Source organism: Piliocolobus tephrosceles, chromosome 16, assembly GCF_002776525.5.
Source record: "Piliocolobus tephrosceles isolate RC106 chromosome 16, ASM277652v3, whole genome shotgun sequence".
In the NCBI taxonomy this organism is placed as follows: Eukaryota; Metazoa; Chordata; class Mammalia; order Primates; family Cercopithecidae; genus Piliocolobus; species Piliocolobus tephrosceles.
Genome location: NC_045449.1, coordinates 48,848,661 through 48,871,424, shown reverse-complemented (window position 1 = coordinate 48,871,424; position 22,764 = coordinate 48,848,661). Strand labels below are relative to the sequence as shown.

Sequence of the window (22,764 nt, the reverse complement as noted above, 5' to 3'; positions counted from 1 at the left end):
TAATTTTTAAATTTTTTTTTTTTTTTTTTTTTTTGAGACGGAGTCTTGCTCTGTCGCCCAGGCTGGAGTGCAGTGGCTGGATCTCAGCTCACTGCAAGCTCCGCCTCCCGGGTTTACACCATTCTCCTGCCTCAGCCTCCCGAGTAGCTGGGACTACAGGCGCCCGCCACCTCGCCCGGCTAGTTTTTTTTGTATTTTTTAGTAGAGACGGGGTTTCACCATGTTAGCCAGGATGGTCTCGATCTCCTGACCTCGTGATCCACCCATCTCGGCCTCCCAAAGTGCTGGGATTACAGGCTTGAGCCACTGCACCCGGCCCTAAATTTTTTTTTATATAGACGAGGTTTCACTTCGTTATCCAGGCTGGTCTTGGCCTTCTGGGCTCAAGCGATCTTCTTGCCTCAGCCTCCCAAAGTGCTGGAATTACAGGCGTGAGCCACCGCTCCCGGCCTAATTATGAATATTCTTTTTTTGTTTTTTGAGAGAGTCTCACTCTGTCACCCAGGCTGAAGTGCAGTGGCACGATCTTGGCTCACTGCAACATCTGCCTCCTGGATTCAAGCGATTCTTGTGCCTCAGCCTCCCGAGGAGCTGGGACTACAGGTGTGTGTCACCACGCCTGACTAATTTTTACGTATATATATTTTTTAGTGGAGATGGACTCAACTTTCACCATGTTGGCCAGCTTGGTTTCAAACTCCTGACCTCAGTTTATCCACCCTCCTCAGCCTCCCAAAGTGCTGGGATTACAGGCATGAGCCACCACGTCCGGCCCTAATCATGAATATTCTTTTTTTTTTTTGAGACAGAGTCTCACTCTGTCCCCAAGGCTGGAGTGCAGTGGAGCGATCTCGGCTCACCGCAAGCTCTGCCTCCCGGGTTCACGCCATTCTCCTGCCTCAGCTTCCTGAGTAGCTGGGACTACAGGCGCCCGCCACTGTGCCCGGCTAATTTTTTGTGTTTGTAGTAGAGACGGGGTTTCACCGTGGTCTCGATCTCCTGACCTTGTGATTCGCCCGCCTCGGCCTCCCAAAGTGCTGGGATTACAGGCGTGAGCCACCGCGCCCGGCCATCATGAATGTTCTTAATGGCATCTAGAATGATGAATGCTTTCTAGGTTTTCAGTTTACCCAGATCCATCAGGGGAATCACTATGGCAGCTCTAGCCTTACAAAATGTATTTCTTAAATAAGACTTGAAAGTTGAAATTACTTCTTCATCCATGGGCTGCGGAATGGATGTGTTAGCAGGTATGAAAACAATATTATTTCCCTGGTATCCCTCCATCAGAGCCCTTGGGTAATCAGGTGCATCATCAATCAGCAGTAATAACTTTTTAAAAAATAGTTTTTTCTGGCCGGGCGTGGTGGCTCATGCCTGTAATCCCAGCTACTCAGGAGGCTGAGGCAGGAAAATCGCTTAAACACAGAAGGCAGAGGTTGCAGTGAGCTGAGATCGCCCCACTGAACTCCAGCCTGGCCTGCAGAGCGCGAATCTTTGTCAAAAAAAAAAAAAAAAAAAAAAGACTTTTTTTTTTTTCTGAGCAATCGGTCTCAACAGTGGCTTAAAATGTTCAGTAAATCATGCTGGGAACAGATGGGCTGTCATACAGGCTTTGTTGTTCCATCCATAGAGCACAGGCAGAGTAGATTTAATATCATTCTTAAGAGCCCTGGGATTTTCAGAATGGTAAATGAGCATTGGCTTCAACTTAAAGTCACCAGCTGCATTAGCCCTAACAAGAGAGTCAGCCTGCCCTTCAAAGCTTTGAAGCCAGGCATTGACTTCTCTTCTCTAGCTATGAAAGTCCCAGGTGGCATCTTATTCCAACAGAAGGCTGTTTGTCTACATTGGAAGTCTGTTGTTGAGTGCAGCCACCTTCGTCAGTGATCTGAGCTAGATCTGATGGATAACTTACTGCAGCTTCTCCATTAGCACTTGCTGCTTCACCTTGCACTTTTATGTCACGGATACAGCTCCTTTCTTTCAACCTCACAAACCAACCTCTGTTAGCTTCTGAGTTTTCTTTTTTTTTTTTTTTTTGAGACGGAGTCTCGCTCTGTTGCCCGGGCTGGAGTGCAGTGGCCAGATCTCAGCTCACTGCAAGCTCCGCCTCCCGGGTTCACGCCATTCTCCTGCCTCAGCCTCCCAAGTAGCTGGGACTACAGGCGCCGCCAACTCGCCCAGCTAGTTTTTTGTATTTTTTAGTAGAGACGGGGTTTCACCGTGTTAGCCAGGATGGTCTCGATCTCCTGACCTCGGGATCCGCCCGTCTCGGCCTCCCAAATGGGATTACAGGCTTGAGCCACCGCGCCCGGCAGCTTCTGAGTTTTCTTCTGCAACTTTCTCACCTCTCTACCTTCAAAGGATTGAAGAGAGTGAGGGCCTTGCTCCACACTAGGCTTTGGCTTAAAGGAAAGTTGTGGCTGGTTTGATCTTCTTTCCAGACTCAAACTTTCTCCATATCAGCAATAATGCTGTTCTGCTTTCATATCATTCATGTGTCCACCAGAGCAGCACTTTTAATTTTATTTACTATTTTTATTTATTTATTTGAGACAGAGTTTCGCTCTTTTTGCCCAGGCTGGAGTGCAATGGTGCGATCTCGGCTCACTGCAACCTCTGCCTCCCAGGTTCAAGTGATTCTGCCTCAGCCTCCCAAGTAGCTGGGATTACAGGCATGCGCCACCACGCCTGGCTAATTTTGTATTTTTAGTAGAGACGGGGTTTCTCCATGTTGGTCAGGCTGGTCTTGAACTCCTGACCTCAGGTGATCCACCCGCTTCGGCCTCTCAAAGTGCTGGGATTACAAGTGTGAGCCACTGCACCCGGCCTTTATTTTTTATTTTTTTGAGACAGAATTTCACTCTGTTGCCCAGGTTGGAGTGTAGTGGTGCGATCTTGACTCATTGCAACCTCCGCCTCCCCACTTCGAGCGATTCTCCTGTCTCAGCCTCCTAAGTAGCTGGGATTACAGGTGTGCACCACCATGTCCAGCTAATTTTTTGCATTTTTAGCAGAGGTGGGGTTTTACCATGTTGGCCAGGCTGGTCTTGAACTCTTTCAAAAAAAAATTTTTTTTGAGACAGAGTTTTGCTCTTGTTGCCCAGGCTGAAGTGCAATGGCATGATCTCAGCTCACCACAACCTCTGCCTTCTGGTTTCAAGGATTCTCCTGTCTCAGCCTCCCGAGTAGCTGGGATTACAGGTGCCCATTGCTATGTCTGGCTAATTTTTGTATTTGTAGTAGAGACGGGGTTTCACCATGTTGGCCAGGCTGGTCTCGAACTCCTGACCTTGTGATCTGTCGGCCTCAGCCTCCCAAAGTGCTGGGATTATAGGTGTGAGCCACCGCACCCAACCTGGAGCAGCACTTTTCATTTCCTTAAAGAACTCCTCCTTCACAACTTGGCTACCTGTTTGGTGTAGGAGACCTGGCTTTTGGCCTCTCTCAGCTTTCAACACGCCTTCCTCACTAAGCATAATTATTTTGACCTTTTGATTTAAAGTGAGAGATATGTGATTCTCCCTTTTTCTGTTTTCTCGTTTCAAGACAGGGTTGCACTGTCGCCCAGGTGGGAGTGCAGTGGCAGGATCTCAGGTCACTGCAGCCTCTGCCTGTACCTCCCAGGCTCAAGGCTCCTCCCACTTCAGGCCACCATGCCCAGCTAATTTTTGTATTTTTTTGTAGCAGTGGGGTTTCATTGTGTTGCCCAGGCTGATCTCCAACTCCTGAGATCAAGGGATCCACTAGCCTTGGCCTCCCAAAGTGCTGGGATTACAGACGTGAGCCACCGTGCCCGGCTAAGTTCACCATCTTATATGGGTGCAATTTGTGGTGCCCCAACAATGACAATAGTAACATCAAAGATCACTGATCCCACATCACCAAAACAGATACACTCATGACAAAGTTTGAGATATTGAGAGGATTTACCAAAACGTGACCCAGAGGTGTTAAGTGAGCATATGCTGTTGGGAAAATGGCACCCACAGATTTGCTTGATGCAGGGTTGCCACAAACCTTCAATTTGTCCTTTTCTTTTTCCGAGAAACGGTCTCACTCTGTCGCCCAGGCTACAGTGCAGTGGCAAGATCTCGGCTCACTGCAAGCTCCGCCTCCCGGGTTCAAGCAATTCTCCTGCTTCAGCCTCCCAAGTAGCTGGGATTACAGGCGCCCACCACCACGCCCAGCTAATTTATTTTTAGTAGAGACGGGGTTTTGCCATGTTGGCCAGGCTGGTCTCAAAACTCCTGACCTCAAGTGATCTGCCCACCTCAGCCTCCCAAAGTTTTGGGCCACACCTTCATTTTGTAATTTGTAACCTTCATGCCCGGCCACACCTTCAATTTGTAAAAACCATAATATCCATGAAGCACCACCGGGTGCCTGTATTGGGATGTGAAGGTCTGCAGCTGGTGATGGACGCATGGTACACCTTCCCTAACAAGACCTTGCCAAAGCCACACAGGTACGAAACAGAGTAAACCCAGGCCCCCGACCCCAGCTCAGGGTCCCTTCATCCTCCCTTGGGCACCTCCCCATCTGCAGACCCATCAGGCCCTCAGATTACACACCTGGGGCTAGTACTCTAAGGCCAAAAAACCCAAAATCCGAGCCTGCCAATATTGCAGTGAAGTACAGCAACTGATGCACAAAGCGCTTTGGATAACTTTTTATTGTTTAAAAATCATAATCGAAGCTTCAAAAAACATACAAGCCAAGACATCCCAGTTCTAGTCCCCAACTCCCAAGAGGAGTACACAGAACTATCCTTCCCCTCCTGCTCCCACACCACTGGCCAGGACCCTGCCCGGGGAGGTCACCTGCCCACCCTCCTGCCCGCTGTACGGTAAGTCACCGGCTGGGGAGGAGCCCTGGGGGAGGTCAGGGTGGCTGGCTCCCAGCACCCCCACCCCCTGCACGAGTGCAGCCTATGAGCTGTGTGTGGGAAAATGGGGACAGTGCTCTGGGCAGGGGACCCTCAAGGGGGAAAAAGCCTGTCCCCATTTCCCCTACCCCTCCCCAGCCCCCCAGCTCAAGGGAAGCTGTCATCATCATCTTCCGCCATCTCCTTGGCAAACTCCAAGTCCTGCTGTTCTCGCTCACGCCGTTCCTGGGGAGAGAGGCAAGTGAGGCCAAAGCTTCAGAGCAACTCCCAGCCCTTCCGGACACTTCCCCGCCTCCCCTTCTGTGTGGAAGTTTGACCTTTCAGTCTCACCTAGAAAGCAGAGAGCTTACCTCTGCAGACTCCAAGTCCTTGTTGTATGATTTGGGAGGAAACCTCATGGCCTGGCGCACAGCAAAGAGAGAAGATAAGGGAGGGAAGGAAGCAGGTGAGGCAGTCACGCAACGTGTACTCCCTGCATCCCTCTGTGAGCTAGACACCGGGCAGGAGACAGCGGCCCTCTCCAGTTACTCTAGTGGGGGGCTAGGCATCAAAGGAATTATTACAGTGCCCTGTGGGAAATGCTGAAAAAAGAGGAATAAATGACCAACTCTCTCGATTGGGCAGGGAGGAGGAAAAGGAGGAACACAGTGGATGTGGGAATGGGGAGAGGCCTTCCCAGTGGAGGATTCCATGTGGGAGGGGCCTGGCCTGCATTCAGTGGGGCTGGCTGCTGGGTGGTGGGGCAGGAGCGGGAGGGGAGGCAAGACCTAAGGGACCAGGTTACAAACGGCCTTGCATGTCACATGGAGTAGGGCTTAGCCGGATTTTAAGCAAGGCAGCAATATCCTAGTTTCCTGGGAGGAGACCAGAAAAAAACATGGCAACCAAATAGTAACAGCACCAAACTCAGTGCTTAACTGAGGACGAGGGCTCACCCTTTTGTGGAGCTAGATACCAGCGCCATCTTTTTTACAATTTAAACTTCGCTAACTGCCTCAATACAGGGACTTCTTTTAATCTTACCAACCCTGTGAAGCGAGCAAGACAGGTAACACCTCCCTATCAACTTCAGAGATGGAGAAACAGAGCTCTGAGAAGTTAAATGACTCAAATTTGGAACCAAATGTAGAACCCAACCCTCTGAATACCTGCCTGGTCCTCCCTGGTGACCACATCATCCCTTAAACGCAATAGGAGAAGGCAACTGGCTATGGAACTACGGCCAAGTCCCCTTCCCATTCTGGGCCCCCTGTGCCGCAGCTCAGTGATTTTACAGAGACTGGATGGAACCTGGGTCACAAATAAAGCCAGTCTTCTCTGAGGAATCCATGAGTGTGGAGGGAGGGGAGTGCTGCTGCCAGGTGTGACTCTGTAACCACAGGCTTCTCACCTTGACAGACATGTTGTGGATATCTAGGCAGAAGGAGATGCGCTGGTGGAAGGCCAGCTGGGGCTCTCGGGTGGAATAGATGTCAATCATCTCCTTGGACTGGACATAGCCCTTCTCGTGGTTGATGCTGGCCTCAATGACACCATCCCGGATGGCCTGCAGCCCCCGAAGAGGAAAGTTCACCAGCATGCCCATCTTCTTCTTCTTTTTTTTTTTTTTGAGATGGAGTCTCGCTCTGTTACTCAGGCAAGAGAGTGCAGTGGTGCGATCTCGGCTCACTGCAGCCTTTACTTCCCGGGTTCAAGCGATTCTCCTGCCTCAGCCTCCCGAGTAGCCAGGATTACAGGCACCCGCCACCAGGCCTGGCTAAGTTTTGTATTTTTAGTGGAGACGGGGTTTCGCCAAATTGGCCAGGTTTGTCTCGAACTCCTGACCTCAGGTGATCCACCCTCCTCGGCCTCACAAAGTGCTGGGATTACAGGCATGAGCCACCACACCTGGCCCAGCATGCCCATCTTCTAAACCAGAGAAAATCTTGTTCCTTCCCATTCCTCTGCCCTCCTTATATTCTGACACTCACAAGCACTATCATAAACTCAACATGTGCACACATCTACACTCACACACTCACATGTACATCCATTCTCTCTCTGGCAACTTCTTGGCTTCACTGCAAATGATGGGCCCTCCCTGAAATGACTACGCCATTGCTTTACCTATTCCCCTCCTTGGCCAAACTCCTCCCACTCCTGCCTCCTGAGATTGGCAGGAAAGTGACAACCTGGTCACTGTGGTTCCTGAACCAGCCCCACCTTGGCAACAATGAACTCTGCATCTTCAGGGCTATCCAACTGCAGCTTCTGGGCGATGTCGGCCAAGGAGATTCGGGAATAGGAGAGGCTGATCATGCGTACACCTGGGAGAGGAAGGAGCAATGGGGTGGGCAGGGCGGGCACAGACCCTTCACTTGCCCAAGGATACCCACTAGGTTTGCCCCGGCCTGGCTTCTGCTCCTCCAACAGTCCCTCAGATCCTGATCCACACCTGTCTTAATCACGTTGTGCCGCAGCCGGATGATTAGGGTGTAGGTCCCATCTGCTTGAAACTTCTCCCCAAACTGATCCAAGACCTGGTTGAACTTGGCTAGGTTTCCTGTCCTGACGGCTGCAGGGAGAACAGGAGTAGACTGGATGGTGCAAATGGCCACAGGCACGTAAGAGGCCCCAGTGAAGGGGCCTAGCGGGCTCTGGGGTGGGGGAGCCAGCCTTACCTTGAGTCAGAAGGAAATAGGGCATGAGTGAGCGCTTGAGGGAGGGCTGGCGGAACTGCAGCCGGTCAGGGATCTCCCCCAGCAACAGCTCCACCACGATGAGAAGCTTGTGCACCTGGACAGAGTGACAGGGCAACACAGTGGGCTGGGAGCCCCATGGGCAGAAGAAAATGAAATGTGGCCTGAATTCTGCCAGATGTAGTGGGAAACAGAGAAAGGGATCGTTGTTTAGGCCCAGAGAGAGGAGGGAGCCCTGAAAACCTGTGCTGGGCATGGAACCCAAGCTCTGCCTTTGGAGCCGGGTGCTGGGAATGTGGCCTTTGGTCACATTTGGTTGCGGAGCCCTCAGCTGCATTTCACCTGGCCACCCTGCGCACAGTCTGCTCTGAAATGACAGTGCTCTGAAGTGAGGCCAGAAGGGCGGGTGCTGTGGTTCAGCAACAGCGAGGGACCAGGGCTCGCAGGCCTGGAGAATGGAACATGCGTCAGCTAGAGATGCTCACTAGAGAGGCAGACTGTTACTGGAGGAGAGGAGGTCATCAGTGGGTAGAATTCGTTATCTGGGTAGAGGCAGAAGTGCAGGAAGGGGCCTGGCTTCCGTGAATGAGCAGAGTATCCAGACATAGAAGGTGGCTGGAAACCCGGGCCTGTCTTCCTCCACAGGACTGTGAGGTATTTCTGAGTGGTGCATTTCAGTGGGGTATTTCAGCACCATGCAAGAGAACTACAGTGGAGGGAATGATGCCCCCTAACTCAGGAATTCACCAGTCGCGGAACACAAAGCAGCTAAATCGTGGGGCAGCAAGTTTCACGGGGAGGCAGGGGTTACAACGGGAGTGTGTGATCACACCTACAGCCAGGCCGACCCTTCACCCTCCACAGGCACCACGAGGCTGCCCTGTCCCTTGGAGTAACCCATGTGTGAGGGGAAATCCCTGGAAATGGTAATTTATGAAGTGCCTTAAGGAGTCTGACAAAACAGAAAAAGGAGGAGGGTCAAGGGTACAGATTGAAAAAGAGGCAGAAACGTGTGGGTGACTGGGGAGCTGTTAGGAAAGAGACAGTTGGGACCACGGTCTGGGGACTATGCCATTGCCATTTTGCATGCCAGGCTGAGCAGTTTGAAGTCTGCATGTAGAACACTTGGTGTTTAGTCTCTATTCACTAGCTAGGAAACACTGAGCAACTGGGTCCTTGGTTCCCCATCTCTAAAACTACCAAATAACAATACCAACACCTAGCCTGTCTACCTCACAAGACTGTTATGATGCCCTCCAGCAGTGGGGAGCAATGGAGGCTTCCCAGGCCAGAGAAGGACAGAGCTGAAGCTCTGCTTAGTAAGGCAAGTGAGTGTAAGCTGGGCTGGTGGAGAAGAAGATGACCAGGTAGAAGTGTCTGGAAACATTAGTGGCTCGAACCATGGCGCTGGCAATATCAGGGAACAGGCAAACACAGAAGACGTGCAGATAATTTAACAGACGACCCAGTGACGGGAAGGATGGTGGGGGAGAGTCAGAGATGATCGCAAGGCCCTGATCTCCATTGGGAAAGCAGGAGGAAGGAATGGTAAGGGGGCCAAGAGGGGTCTCTTTGGGACATGTTGTAGAGAGAGATATGGAGTGGGAGGGGGAGCTGGCTCTGCAGGCCTGATGCTCGTGAGAGGGGTCAGAGTTAGTGTTATGGGCTAAACTGTGTGCCCCTCGGTACACAATTACTCGGGAGGATTAGGCAGGAGAATCCCTTGAACCCCAAAGTTCAAGGGATAGACCTAAATCCCAGTACCTCAGAACGGGACTGTATTTGGACATAGGGCCTTTAAAGGGGTAATTATGGTAAAACGAGGTCATATGGGTGGACCCTAATCCTACATGACTATTGTCCTTCTAAGACAAGAGCAGGACACAGACACACACAGAGGGAAGACCATGTGAAAGCACCAGGAGACGGCCATCGACAAGCAGAAGAGAGAGGCCCTCAGAAGAAACCAATCGTGTCACACTTTGCTCTTGGACTTAGAGCCTCCAGAATTGTGATGAAATCAATTTTGTTTGTTTAAGCCGCCAAGTCTGTGGAAGCCTGCAGTGGCAACCCAGCAGAGTAATGGAGTTAGTAATGCACAGGCTGAAGAGCATCATGCAGGCGAGAGCTGAAGCTGGGAAAGCAAACAAGGTCACTCAAGGGGAGAATGAGGGTTTTACTCTCGACAGAGAAGCTCTCAGAGTGCTCTGCTGAGGCCCAGGTGGTGAGAAGGAGCAGACAGAACACTGGAGGGAAGGGGCTGGCCAGTGCACTGTTGGGGAGGGAGCCGGGGGAGACAGGAATGGCCGCTTGAGAGGGGAAGCAGCAGGGGTGGGGGTTTTCCTCCAGAAGACTGAAGCAAACAGGTGATGGGCCAAATCTGGAAGAGAGAGGAAGGAGTGCGATGGAAAACACAGGTAGCGAAGCTGGCATTAAGTAAAGACAAGGAGGGTGAAAATGGGTGGAGAGAGACATTCAAGTTTACAGGAGACAAGGCAGCTGCAGGAACGAATGCTAGCCGGCCTCCAGCCCTGAAGAGGATGAGCCAGCACCGCCCTCCTCAGAGCGCTCTGTGCACCAGCAGCGCTGGCATCATCCAGGGCCTGTTAGGAACGCAGACTCTCCAAATTGGAATCTACAGCTTCATCAGACCCCCAGCTGATTCTGTAAGCTGGGTGGTGACAGGGGTGTGTGAGGGCAGAGGGCTGGTTGCAGGCCTTCTCCCAAACATGCCTTCACTTCCGCCCTCTCTCTCCCTGCGCTCCCTCACCAACAGTGCCCTAGCCCAAGGCCTCTCTTCCAGCTCTCTACGCCTTCCTGCCACTGAGAAAATTTAAATGCCTGAAAGCCTCTCTCATGGTACATGACACATTCTATATATGTTAATTACTTGTATTTTTAGTGATTTTCAAAAGAAACTTTAGTGTCTCTCACATTGTAAGCAATCTAACATTTTGCTGACGCGACCGGTGTGTCTGAAAAGCCTTCACTTTTTGTGAAAATCCTACCCATCTCTGAAAGACCAGTTCAATTTTAATGTTTCTTTTTTTTTTGAGAGAGTCTTGCTCTGTTGCCCAGGCTGCAGTGCAGTGGCACGATCATGGCTCACTGCAGCCTCGACCTCCTGGGCCCAAGTGATCCTTGCACTTCAGCCTCCCAAGTGGCTGGGACTACAGGTGCATGCCATCATACCCAGCTAGGTCTTTTATTTTTGCAGAGGCGGTATCTCCATATGCTGCCCAGGTTGGTCTCAAGCAATCCTCTTGCCACAGCCTCCCAAGTGCTAGGATTACAGGTGTGAGCCTGTACCTAGCCAACTTTAAGATCCTTTCTCTTTCATTATTTGATCAAAAACAAATCTGACTTTCTTTTTTTTTTTTTGAGGCGGAGTCTTGCTCTGTCACCCCGGCTGGAGTGCGGTGGCCGGATCTCAGCTCACTGCAAGCTCTGCCTCCCGGGTTTACGCCATTCTCCTGCCTCAGCCTCCCGAGTAGCTGAGATTACAGGCGCCTGCCACCTCGCCCGGCTAGTTTTTTGTATTTTTTTAGTAGAGACGGGGTTTCACCGTGTTTGCCAGGATGGTCTCGATCTCCTGACCTCGTGATCCGCCCGTCTCGGCCTCCCAAAGTGCTGGGATTACAGGCTTGAGCCACCGCGCCCGGACACAAATCTGACTTTCTCTGAACTTCTGAACAGAAATAAAATAAATCTCCTACTACATTGACTTAATCAACGTACCTGTCTCCTGTTCCCTGTCAAGGCGCTACAGAAGTGGATGTTGTGTGAAGGTAGGAGCAGAGGTTTAAATTTGGGAAGACTAGGTCTACATCCTGGCTACTGGGCTCTGTAACTTCACACACACCCTCAAGCTTTGAGTCAACATTCTTTATCTCTTTGAAATACTCTAATAAGAAGAAATACCTGGCCTGGAGGAGTGGCTCACGCCTGTAATCCCACCCCTGGCCAACATGGTGAAACCCCATCTCTACTAAAAATACAAAAAATTAGCTGGGTTGGTCGGGCACGGTGGCTCACACCTGTAATCCCAGCACTTTGGGAGGCTGAGGCGGGAGGATCACGAGGTCAGGAGATCGAAACCATCCTGGCTAACACGGTGAAACCCCGTCTCTACCAAAAATACAAAAAATTAGCCGGGAGTGGTGGCAGACGCCTGTAGTCCCAGCTGCTCGGGAGGCTGAGGCAGGAGAATGGCATAAACCCGGGAGGCAGAGCTTACAGTGAGCCAAGATTGTGCCACTGCACTCCAGCCTGGGCGACAGAGTGAGACTCGTCTCAAAAAAAAAAAAAAAAAATTTAAAAATTAGCTGGGCGTGGTGGCAGGCGCCTGTAATCCCAATTACTCGGGAGGCTGAGGCAGGAGAATCCCTTGAACCCCAAAGACAGGGGGTGCAGTGAGCCGAGATGGTACCACTGCACTCCAGCCTGGGAGACAGAGCAAGACTCCATTTCAAAAAAAAGAATACAAAAAAAAAAAAAAAAATTAGTTGGGTGTGGTGGCGGGCACCTGCCCAGCTACTCAGGAAGCTGAGGCAGGAGAATTGCTTGAACTCGGGAGGCAGAGGTTGCAGTGAGACAAGATCATACCATTGCACCCCAGCCTGGGTGACAGAGGGAGACTCTGTCTCAAAAAAAAAAAAAAAAAATGAAAGATAGAAAAGAAAGAAAGACCACTTATTATCCTCCCTTCCTATCCCATACAGTGCCGTGCCTCATACCAGGGTTGATGCTTAAATACTTGCTGACTGACAGTTCTTAAGTGGCCAAGTTTTATGTTTACTTGAACCACTCAGCCTCATGGAGATTTTCTGGATTCCTCTGCCAGAGACAATACAGTTTCCAAATGTGAACATGAAGGACCAGATAAGAACCTGGGGTTTATATCAACACAATCTAGGTCCATGCCTGGAATGGCTATCAGGCATGCTGGGGAATCAGGAATATTCTACACCTATCTGCCAAGGAGAACACTCTGAACATCCACTGCCAGAGGTGCAGGTAGTGTCTGCTTTGTGACATCCACACATAGATGTGAAGCAACCTTTTGCAGACACGGCGGCTCGCACCTACAATCCCAGCACTTAGGGAGGCAGAGGCAGAAGGACTGCTTGAGCCCAGAAGTTCTCACCTGAGCAACAGTGAGACCCCCGCCCCCCCCCCCCCCCCACACACACAAAAAAAAAAAAAAAAAAAAAGAAAAAAGTTTGAGGCTCTTCTGGATAGGAAGGTTAAGAATGCCTTTCCTAGCCCCTAGCATAGGGAAGAGAACTGAAGTGGTAGGGAATGAGTAAGAGGCAGAGGCCAGGCATGGTGGCTTACACTTGTGATTCCAGCACTTTGGGAAGCTGAGGTGGGAGGACTTCTTGAGCCCAGGAGTTCAAGACCAGCCTGGGTAAGATAGTGAGACATCATCTTAATAAAAAAAAGAAAAAAAAAAGAGGCAAAGGGATGATGGTGTCTGTGGCTCACCGTCTGTTTGAAGCCGACAGCTGTGTGCTGAGGGGCCTTGCGAAGGGCATTGGTCATTGTTCTCCGGGCCTCTGAGTACTCCAGCTGGATGGCTTTGATTCGCCCTGGGAGTGGAGGAGAGGAGAACTGGTCAACAGAGTGGGGTCATCCAACCCCCCAGACAAGCCAGAGGGCCAAATGGGCCTCTTATGCACCACCCCTTGGAAAATTTGCACCAGGCAGGCCTGAGACACCTCTGATTTGTGGGTTGGTCCCCTCTGCTCACCTGTATAGTAGAGGTACCTGGCCCACTCATTGTTGTTGGCCTGCTCTGGGAACACGGACTTGGACACCAGTTTCTCAGCCTGGTCATACAAGCTGTAGTGTAGGTAATTCCGCAGCAGGAGGTTCAGCAGGGTGGCCTGCCCATCTGCGTCATGCCGAAGCGTAGCTGTCCGGAGCCGAGCATGCAAGAAGCTTCAAGAAGGAAAGAAGAAAGATATCAAAGGCTTCAAATCACAACTCTCTGAACTGCCTTTGACTCTTTACTCTTTCTCAATTCCTTAAAAAAGTTATACAAATCGCTTTTCTGGTTATTTGCTGAGTAATGAACTATCGAGTGCCTAAGGTGTAGAGTACTATTCTAGAGGTGCAAAAAGGACAAAACCCTGCCCTTAGGGAATGCAGCCCAGTGGGGGAGGCAATGGTCATGAGGAAGAAGCACAGTGTGCAGTGTGGCAGAAGATGGGAGGCCTGTGAGGCCAGGGGAACTGCAATGGGGAATGTAGGAGGTGAGAAAGATGAGTTGACCTTTTCAATAGCTTGGCCAAGGCAGGACTCACTGAGAAGGGATCAGTTAAGGGAAGGCTTGAAGGAGGCGAGAGATGAGTGTTCTGGACAGAGCGGCAGCCAGTGCAAAAGCTCTGAAGAGTGTGCCGGGCACACCAGAGGAAAGGCAGGCCACTGGGGCTGAGGAACAGGAGAAGGTGAAGTCTGGGAGGTCAAAATGGAGCAGATTATGTCAGGCCTTATGAGGTAGTGTGAGGACTTTGCCTTTCCTTTAGATGGGAAGCCACTGCAGGTTTTGAGCAAAGAAGTAAAATATTTTCTAGCCTGTCCCTCCACCCCTAACCCACCCTCAGTCCTACCTTGATGTGGAGTGAAGGGAAGAACCTGGGGACAGTTTTTTATAGTCCAGCAGTGACCCACTTCATTTAGCATCAGTCTGTCTCCCACATCCCTCACATGGCACAAGGCATGGGAACCACTGCCCCTCTTTCCTGCTTACATCTACTGGTTCATCGCCCTCTGCAGGTCCACAGTTGTGTGCTTGTGACTGACCAAGTCTCTGACCCCGAGGGCCCCGAGTGAGATCCTTGGCTGCCTGTACCTGCGCACCACATCCAGCTTGTCCAGGAACTCATAGACCCGGGCATGATAATAGTAACACTTTGCGGCCACAAGGTCTAAGGCCCGGCGGTTCTGAGTACTGATCTTCTGCATCAGGTCATCAGAGATCTTCTGTGCCTGGGGAGGAAGCCAAAAGATAATTAAGTGGCAGTTCCTCAAAAGGATAAACAAGGAGTTGTCATTTGAGCCAGCAATTCCTATCCTAGATATGCAGCCAAGAGAACTGGAAACTTATGTTCACATAAAAGCATGTACACAAATGTTCACAGAAGCATTATTCATAACCAAAAAGCAGAAACGACCCAAGTGCCCATCAGCTGATGAACAGATAAACAAAATGTGGCATATCCACGAGGGAATATCACTCAGCCTTAAAAAGGAATGAAGTACTGACACACACTACAACATGGGTCAACCTTGAAAACATGATGTGAAGTGAAAAAAGGCAGAAACCTAGGGCACGTGGTGTATAATTCCATTTACACGAAATGTCCAGAGTAAGTAAATCCTCAATAGAGACAGGGCAGATTAATAGCTGCCAGGGGCTGGGTAAGGGGAAAATGAAAAGTGACCACTAATACGTATAGTGTTTCTTTTTGGGGTGATGAAAATGTTCTGGAATTAGGGGTGGATATACAACTTTGGGAATATACTAAAACCCACTAAATTGTAGTACACTTTATTTATTTATTTGTTTGTTTGTTTGACAGAGTCTCGCTCTATCACCAGGCTGGAGTACAGAGGTGCAATCTTGGCTCACCACAACCTCCGGCTCCTGGTTCAAGTGATTCCCCTGCCTCAGCCTTCTTAGTAGCTGGGGCTGCAGGCATGTGCCACCATGCCCGTCTAATTTTTTGTATTTTTAGTAAAGATGGCGTTTCACCATGTTGGTCAGGATGGTCTTGATTGACCTCGTGATCCACCCGCCTTGGCCTCCCAAAGTGCTGGGATTATAGGTGAGCGCCACCACACCTGGCCTATAGTACACTTTAAAGGGGTGAAGTATATCTCAAAAACAAACAGCCAAGTACAGTGGCGTGTGCCTATAATCCCAGCTACATGAGAGGCTGAGGAGGGAGGATTACGTGAGCCCAGGAGTTCAAGACCAGCATGGTTAACATAGCAAGACCCCATCCAATAAAAACAAAACAGTGGGCCAGGCGCAGTGGCTCACGCCTGCAACCCTAGCACTTCGGGAGGCGGAGGACAGGAAATCACTTGAGCCCAGGGGTTGGAGACCAGCTTGGCAAGAATGTGAAATCCTGTCTCCACAAAAAAATACAAAATTTAGCTGGGCGTGGTGGCGCATGCCTATAATCCCAGCTACTCAATAGGCTGAGGTGGAAGGATCACTTAAGATGGGGAGGTCAAAGCTGCAGTGAACTGTGATCACACCACTGCATTCCAGCATGCGCAACAAAGCGAGACCCTGTCTCAAAAACAACCCCCAACCAACCAACCAACCACGAACCAAAAACAGTGTGGAAAGGAAAGGAAACAAACCAGGGAATTAAGGAGTGGGACTTATTTCCTCAGTGTGCTCCTGTGACAGTGGCTATAATGAACAAAGAAGCTGGCCGTAGCTGGGGGAGTGGTGGAAGTGCAGTATGCAAAATGGAGCTATTCGTCCATAGTAACAGCTACCATTTATGAAAATATCATCAAAGCTTACTATATGCAGATCATTGTGCTAATTATTTCTAAACAAATAATTTTATGTAATGCGAACTATCTTGTAAGGCAGGAACTATTATCCCCATTTTACACACAGCTGGGAGAAATTAATTTGCCTAGGGTACAGCTGGGATTGGAACCCAGGTCTTTCTGTCTCCAAATGCCCCTAATTTTCCCCAAAGAATGTACTATGCTAGTATCCCCCACAGACCGGTACAGCATGACCACTGTGAGCCCTGTCCCACAGTGCCCAGAGCAGGAGTGGGTTCTCCTGGGATGTGGGATCAAACGCATACCTCTATGGGGAAAGAGTGTGGGTGACAGTTCTTAAGAATCAGTGATTATTTCCATTTCGTCACCGGGGACGATCTCCCCGCCAAACCCCTTGCATCACTTGGGGCTTATGAATCGCTCTCACTGCATTCTGGATACCTCTTTGTAGCGCTTGCTGTTCATCATGAAGATGACCATGAGAAGTTGGAGATAGGCTTCCACTTCAGGCAGGAGGGGTGCCGATGCAGCTTTTCCCGTGCGGGGACGGAACTGTAAATCAGCCTCTGTGTCCATGGGCTAGGAGAGGACAGAAGTTACCATGGAAAAGCTCAGTCAGATCAAGTAACCAAGAATTTATTGAGCATTCACTATGTATTTCAATATATTTATTGAGTGTCTACCATGTGCCAAGATTTTGTTAGGTGCTAGGGATAAAAAAATAAAGATGACAGTCTTTCCCAAAGAAATCAAGGAGGAGTTGGGTGTGGTGGCTCATGCCAGTAGTGCCAGCTACCTGGGAGGCTGAGGCAGAAGAATGCTTGAGGCCAGGAGTTTGAGACCAGTCTGGGCAACACAGCGAGACCCCATCTCTCAAAAAATAAAAAAGAACTAGCCAGGCATAGTGGCAGGCACCTGTATTCCCAGCTACTCAGGAGGCTGAGGGAGGAGGATCGCCTGATCCCAGGACTTTGAGGCTGCACTGGGCCATAATTGTGCCACTGTGCTTTAGCCTGGGTGACAGAGCAAGACCCTATCTCAAAAAAAACAAAGAAAACAAGTCAAGGAGGCTGGCAATAGAATATTAAGAAGCACAATAAAGTGTTACAGGAGAATAATAAACTTCTTTACAGAACATAATGGGGACATAAAGGACGATGTAAGGAACCTTCAAAGAAGCTACAACCGGCCGGGTGTGGTGGCTCAAGCCTGTAATCCCAGCACTTTGGGAGGCCGAGATGGGCGGATCACGAGGTCAGGAGATCGAGACCACTCTGGCTAACACGGTGAAACCCCATCTCTAATAAAAATACAAAAAATTAGCTGGGCGTGATGGCGGGTACCTGTAGTCCCAGCTACTCGGGAGGCTGAGGCAGAATGGCGTAAACCCGGGAGGAGGAGCTTGCAGTGAGCTGAGATCCAGCCACTGCACTCCAGCCTGGGCAACAGAGCGAGACTCCGTCTCAAAAAAAAAAAAAAAGAAGCTACAACCTAAGTGGACACATGAAACCACCATACCTGGAAGCACTGCAAATACTACTGGACAGGGCTTAATGAAACAATTCTAGAGATGAGATCAGAATAATGAGACCAAAAAATTGTTTCTTGTGGGAACAAAGAAAATTTGGGGAAAGACAACATATACACAAAACTTATTTTCAGATTTCGTCACTGACACTGGAAAAAATAAAGTGTTAACAGTCACCCACCAAAATAATCATGTTTCAGGAGTTTAGAGATGTGAAGGTCAGAAAACATCCCAGGTGGAGTTGGGGGAACAGTACATTTTTCCCCTTTCCCAGACAATAAACTCTTCACTGCCCTACCTCCAGGGATGTTATGAGTTTCCCCATCCACGGAGCTGACTGAGTATACAGGATTTTAAGGAAATGCAGGTGCTGGAAGGTCAGTGGAATTGGAGAAGGCTGAGATCTGGACCATGCCATGAATAATGAGGGAGAATTTACAGTTACAGACGACAAGGAGAGGTCTCTTCTGGCACAGAGGCCACCATCACCAGCAAACGGACTTCGTCTGCATTCACTGTGCCAGGCGCTGTTCTAGGAGCTTTACACTCCCCTCTCCCCAATTCGTTCATCACATTTAACAAATGAAGAAAATGAGGCACAGCAAGATGAAGTCACTTGCGCAAGTCCCACAGGTACTAACTGTCAGAGTTTGGATTCAAATTCAACTCTACCTCTAAAACCTGTGTTTTTTTTTTTTTTGAGGTAGGGAGTCACTCTGTCACCCAGGCTGGAGTGCGATAGTGCGATCTTGGTTCATTACAACCTTCACTTCCCGGATTCAAGCGATTCTCCTGCCTCAGCCTCCCAAAGTGCTGGGATGACAGGCGTTAGCCACCGTGCCTGCCTCAGCCTCCTAAAGTGCTGGGATGACAGGCGTGAGCCACCGTGCCTGCCTCAGCCTCCTAAAGTGCCGGGATGACAGGCGTGAGCCACTATGCCTGGCCCTGACACCTGTGTTCCTCCTAACCACTGTTCTCTGCCTCCTCCATGGTGAAGCTTCAGAGGAAAGAGGCAGCAGCACCTTCTCTCTCCTAGAACAACAGACAGGTCACCCAACGCAACCTCAACTGGAGTAGGGGGTACAGGTTGCAGGGTAGTGGGAAATGAGTTTGGCTGGGAAGGTCCTGATCCCCTGACTTGGAAGAATGACACTACAGGGCAGTGGACGGTTCCCTTGTCACTGTGCAGATGAGTATTAAAATGGGCTGGCTTTGGCTTCTCTCCTTATGCTACCACAGGTAATAAGATGGGACTTTAGGATGGAAAACGCTATTTCTGGGGGTCTGAGACCAGGCCTGCACCCTTTAAGTTGGCCTGACTCACTCACCTCTTCCAGGAAGGGGAGCAAGAAGTCTCGAGTGGCATTATTTGAAGTAAAGAAGCCCTGCACAGCCTTATACAGAACGTAGTGGTTGAGGCGGCGTGATGTGGAAGGCAGCATCCGCAGGGCCCGCAGCACGAATCTTGGTTCCTTGCCTGAAACCGCTTTCTCCAGCTGTTTCACGTGCTCCTTGATGTCTGAAGAGGAGCAGAGAAGAAAATGATATCACTTCCACTCCTAGTCCCCCACCACTCCAGGCAAGGAGTTTTAAGGAGCCTCTCATGGTGGGGCAAAATGCGACCAATCACCTTTTCTGCCCTAATGGGGTACACAATATTTACAGATTCCAAACACTGATTTTAAGACATAACCAAGTGGCAAGAAAAAAAATACAGTGGGGGTGCAGGATGGGGTAGAGGATGACAGAGGAAGAAAAGAAAAACCAATTAACTAAAGAAACCTGGAGATTTATCAGATCTTAATGGAAAAGACTGTCTAAATGTAAACAATGGGAGAAATCACATACGCACAAAAGATTAATGAGCTTGACTTCATTTAAAAAACCCTTTTAGATAACTGTGTATATAAAAGAAAAATATTTTCAACAAATGTGATCAAAGATTCATATTTTTATTCTATAAAGAGCTTGCATAAATAGTTAAGAGATATAATGGTATAACGATTATATTGCCATAATTTCAAAACAAAAATGGAGACGAACTAACATACAAAGAGGAAAAATGGCTAACAGACAAAAATTATATTTCATTAGTATTTGAGCAATTGCACATGGAAACATTTTTAAACTACCAAATTAGTAACATTAAAAAAATTTGAGGCGGGGCGCGGTGGCTCATGCCTGTAATCCCAGCACTTTGGAAGGCTGAGGAGGGCAGATCATAAAGGTAGCAGTTCAAGACCAGCCTGGCCAACATGGTGAATCCCGTCTCTACCAAAAATAAAAAGATTAGCCGGGCATGGTGGTGGGCACCGGTAATCCCAGCTACTTGGGAAGCTGAGGCAGGAGAATCGCTTGAACCTGGGAGGCGGAGGTGGCAGTGAGCTGAGATCGCGCCATTGCACTCCAGCCTGGGCAACAGAGTAAGACTCTGTCTCAAAAAAATAAAAAATAAAAAAAAATTATAGAGTACAGTGAAAACTGCATTTCTCCTGGTATAATGTAAATCAGCACAGTTTTTCTGGATGATAACTATCAAAAACCTTTAAAATGTTCAGCCTTTTTAACTCAGGTATATAGGTTTTGGTGGGAATCTGTACTGAAGAAATAATTATAAAAGTAGATTTTTTAAAGTTGGGCACAAAGATGATTGCTTCAAAGTTATTTATGATAGCAAGAAACTAGAAACAGTTTAAATGCAAAGCAGTAAGGGAATGCAATCAATGAGTAGTTTCTTAGGCACTTCTGTATAGTTAGCGCTTAGCACAGGGTATCTGGGCCACACTAAGATATAATAATAACAGCTGATATTTATGTGCTAGGCACAGTTTTAAGCATTTTAACGTTCACAACAACCCAATAAAGTATTGTACTATTACTCGTATTTATATAGATGAGGGAATTAATTCCAGAACTTGTACTACTCTTAACCACTATATTGGATGTTCAATAAATGTTTCTGGAATAAATTGCTGATCATGTTTATGAATGTTAATGAAAACACATAAAATTCAAAATTTATATTTAGTTATGCCTTGATACAAACTGTATACATAACTTGCTCTCAATTATAGGACAGTAGCTCAAAAATTCATAAGAAAAAATATTAGCCATGTTTTCTTCCCCCTGCTTTTAACTTCTCATACATTCCAAAATCTCTGCAATGAATATGAATTACTTTACAACAAGAAAATGAAGTGCCTGTAATAAACACACCCAGTAGGCAATGCTGAGTGGCACCTTTAACATTGGCTGTCACTACTTTAGGTAAAAGGATCTCTATCAGATATTGATCCTGTTGCTCAACTTTACTGTAAGAGCTGTAGTCAACAGCATCACATCCTCAAAAGCACCACTTAAGAGGATAACTTTCCTTATCTCAATGTTTTTGAGCTAGTTTCTCACGCATTTTAGTGAAAAGAAAACCTAGTAAGTAGTCTGGTCCCACTTGATCCAGAACCACGAAAATGGCACCAGGATCACAGTGGGAAGCTCTCACTTTACCCACTTCAAATGGAGACAGGATGCTCTAAGTGCTAAAAGTAAAACATGAACTTGGAGAAACAAGAGGACTATAGGTACTCGAAACAGGAACCTCGGAGAAAAGAAATAGGAGACATTGGTGTACAGCAGTTTAGGCCAAAGGTGAGTATTACAAAACCAAACAAAGATGACACCCGAAAAGTTTTAAGTGTGTATGTACTTAGACCCTTTAGAAACAGAGGGGCAGTAGGGACCTGAAGGGAGGAGGAGACAGTAAAGGGACTGTTGGGACACTTCAGTTAGAGAAATAGGAAACAAGATACTAGGTCGAAATGGTTCATTCGGGGGAGTGTGCTAAAGGCAGCTAGGACAACAAAAATCTGCTGTACAGTTTTAAAAATCAGGAGTCGATATTCTACGTCATCCCGGCCCTGTTTACACACGTAGACACGAACACTGGCGGGATCAATCAGTCATATATTGGAGGCGCTAAAATCAGTCGGGTGGGATATAAATGGACTAGGTCAGAGGGGAGGGCTTAGGGGAGGGCTTAGAAAGGGGAGGACTTAGAAGGAGGAGTCCCCAGGCCCAGTGGAACCTAGATAAGATGGAACCCCAGATATGGGGACGGAGGGGATGGGAGGGGAGTGGTTCCCAGCCTGGAGAGAAGGTTCAGTCATTGGGCATGGAGTCAGAAGTGTCAGGGCGGCGGGGGCAGGTATCTGGGGGTAATCCCAAGGAACTGGGGATTGTGGAGGCTGCTCTGGCTTCCCAGCGAGAAGCCGAATCACAGGGGTCGCTGTCACCCGTGATCGCGGCACGTTCCCGGCTTGGGCTCCCGTACCCTCCAAGGTGACAGTGTCCAGCTCTCGCTGGGAGTGCTCAGCTGCTGCCGCCGCCGTCTTGCCGTCTGCCTCCCCCGTTGACCCGCCACCCGTCGCCGCCTCCTCTTTCATCTCCACATCCTGGGGGGCCGGGGGCAGTGCGGGTTCTTGTTCTCCTCCGCCGGGCGGCGGTTTCGCCTTGTCAGCGCCGCGGCGCCGCGCCGAGCCCTCCTGCTTCATAGCACCCGGGGTCACGGCCTAGTCCGGGGACCGAGGCCGGGGCCTCGCGTGAACCCTAGCACCGGAGACCAGGAGCCGAGCCGGGCCTACACACCAGCGCGGGCTACCGTCCGGCCGCACGATGACGGAGCAGCTGCAAACCCCTTCCCGGCGCTGGGCCTTCTGGGAAAGGCCAGGCACGGCAGGCCGATGGCCGAGTCAACAAAGGGGAAATAAATCAACAGCCGAGGTGCAGGATGAAGGAGGAGCTTCGAGGAAGGAGCGGGGAGGAGCCTGTATGGGTTCCTGGTGCTTTCTTTCTAGCGCTTAACTGTGATGCTTTTATGTTCCTCTCGAGTGCATTTCTGTGGGCGTCCACGAGAGGTCCCCTCAGGCTCCAATCTGGGTTACAGAGGACTTTAAGAGCATCTCAACCAGCGTGGAGTGAGTACAGTCCATCCGAGCGCGGGGCGAGATGACGTCACGAGTTGCCGGGCGGGTTTTGCGCCCAAGTTCGCTCCATTTTCCCCGATGTGGGGGGGGGTCTCCTTCCAGATCCGCGGGGCTGGGCGCATCCGGCAGGAGGGAAGGGCGCATCCT

General features: G+C 49.5%; 1 protein-coding gene across 1 annotated transcript; it reads right to left on the bottom strand.

The window, feature by feature from the left end:
* Positions 1-4,662: 4,662 nt before the first annotated feature.
* PSMD3 (proteasome 26S subunit, non-ATPase 3) lies at positions 4,663-22,517 on the bottom strand. The gene is made up of 12 exons (XM_023204241.1): positions 21,966-22,517; positions 18,967-19,157; positions 16,552-16,689; positions 14,426-14,562; positions 13,322-13,512; positions 13,057-13,160; positions 7,552-7,666; positions 7,326-7,445; positions 7,094-7,197; positions 6,282-6,437; positions 5,242-5,292; positions 4,663-5,116 (listed from the first exon to the last, which is right to left on the bottom strand). Exons 1-12 carry the CDS (start codon positions 22,183-22,185, stop codon positions 5,039-5,041), a joined length of 1,605 nt encoding a protein of 534 aa, XP_023060009.1. The 5' UTR covers positions 22,186-22,517; the 3' UTR covers positions 4,663-5,038.
* Between the last annotated feature and the right edge of the window lie 247 nt (positions 22,518-22,764).

What these genes read in the sequence shown, in the direction of transcription:
- PSMD3 (XM_023204241.1), bottom strand. Translation starts at nt 22,185, where the DNA reads ATGAAGCAGGAGGGCTCGGCGCGGCGCCGCGGCGCTGACAAGGCGAAA. An exon ending in GGACACTGTCACCTTGGAGG is followed by an intron (nt 19,158 to 21,965) that starts GTACGGGAGCCC and finishes GCTCCTCTTCAG; the next exon opens with ACATCAAGGAGCACGTGAAA. An exon ending in TGCTCCCCTTCCTGGAAGAG is followed by an intron (nt 16,690 to 18,966) that starts GTGAGTGAGTCA and finishes GTCCTCTCCTAG; the next exon opens with CCCATGGACACAGAGGCTGA.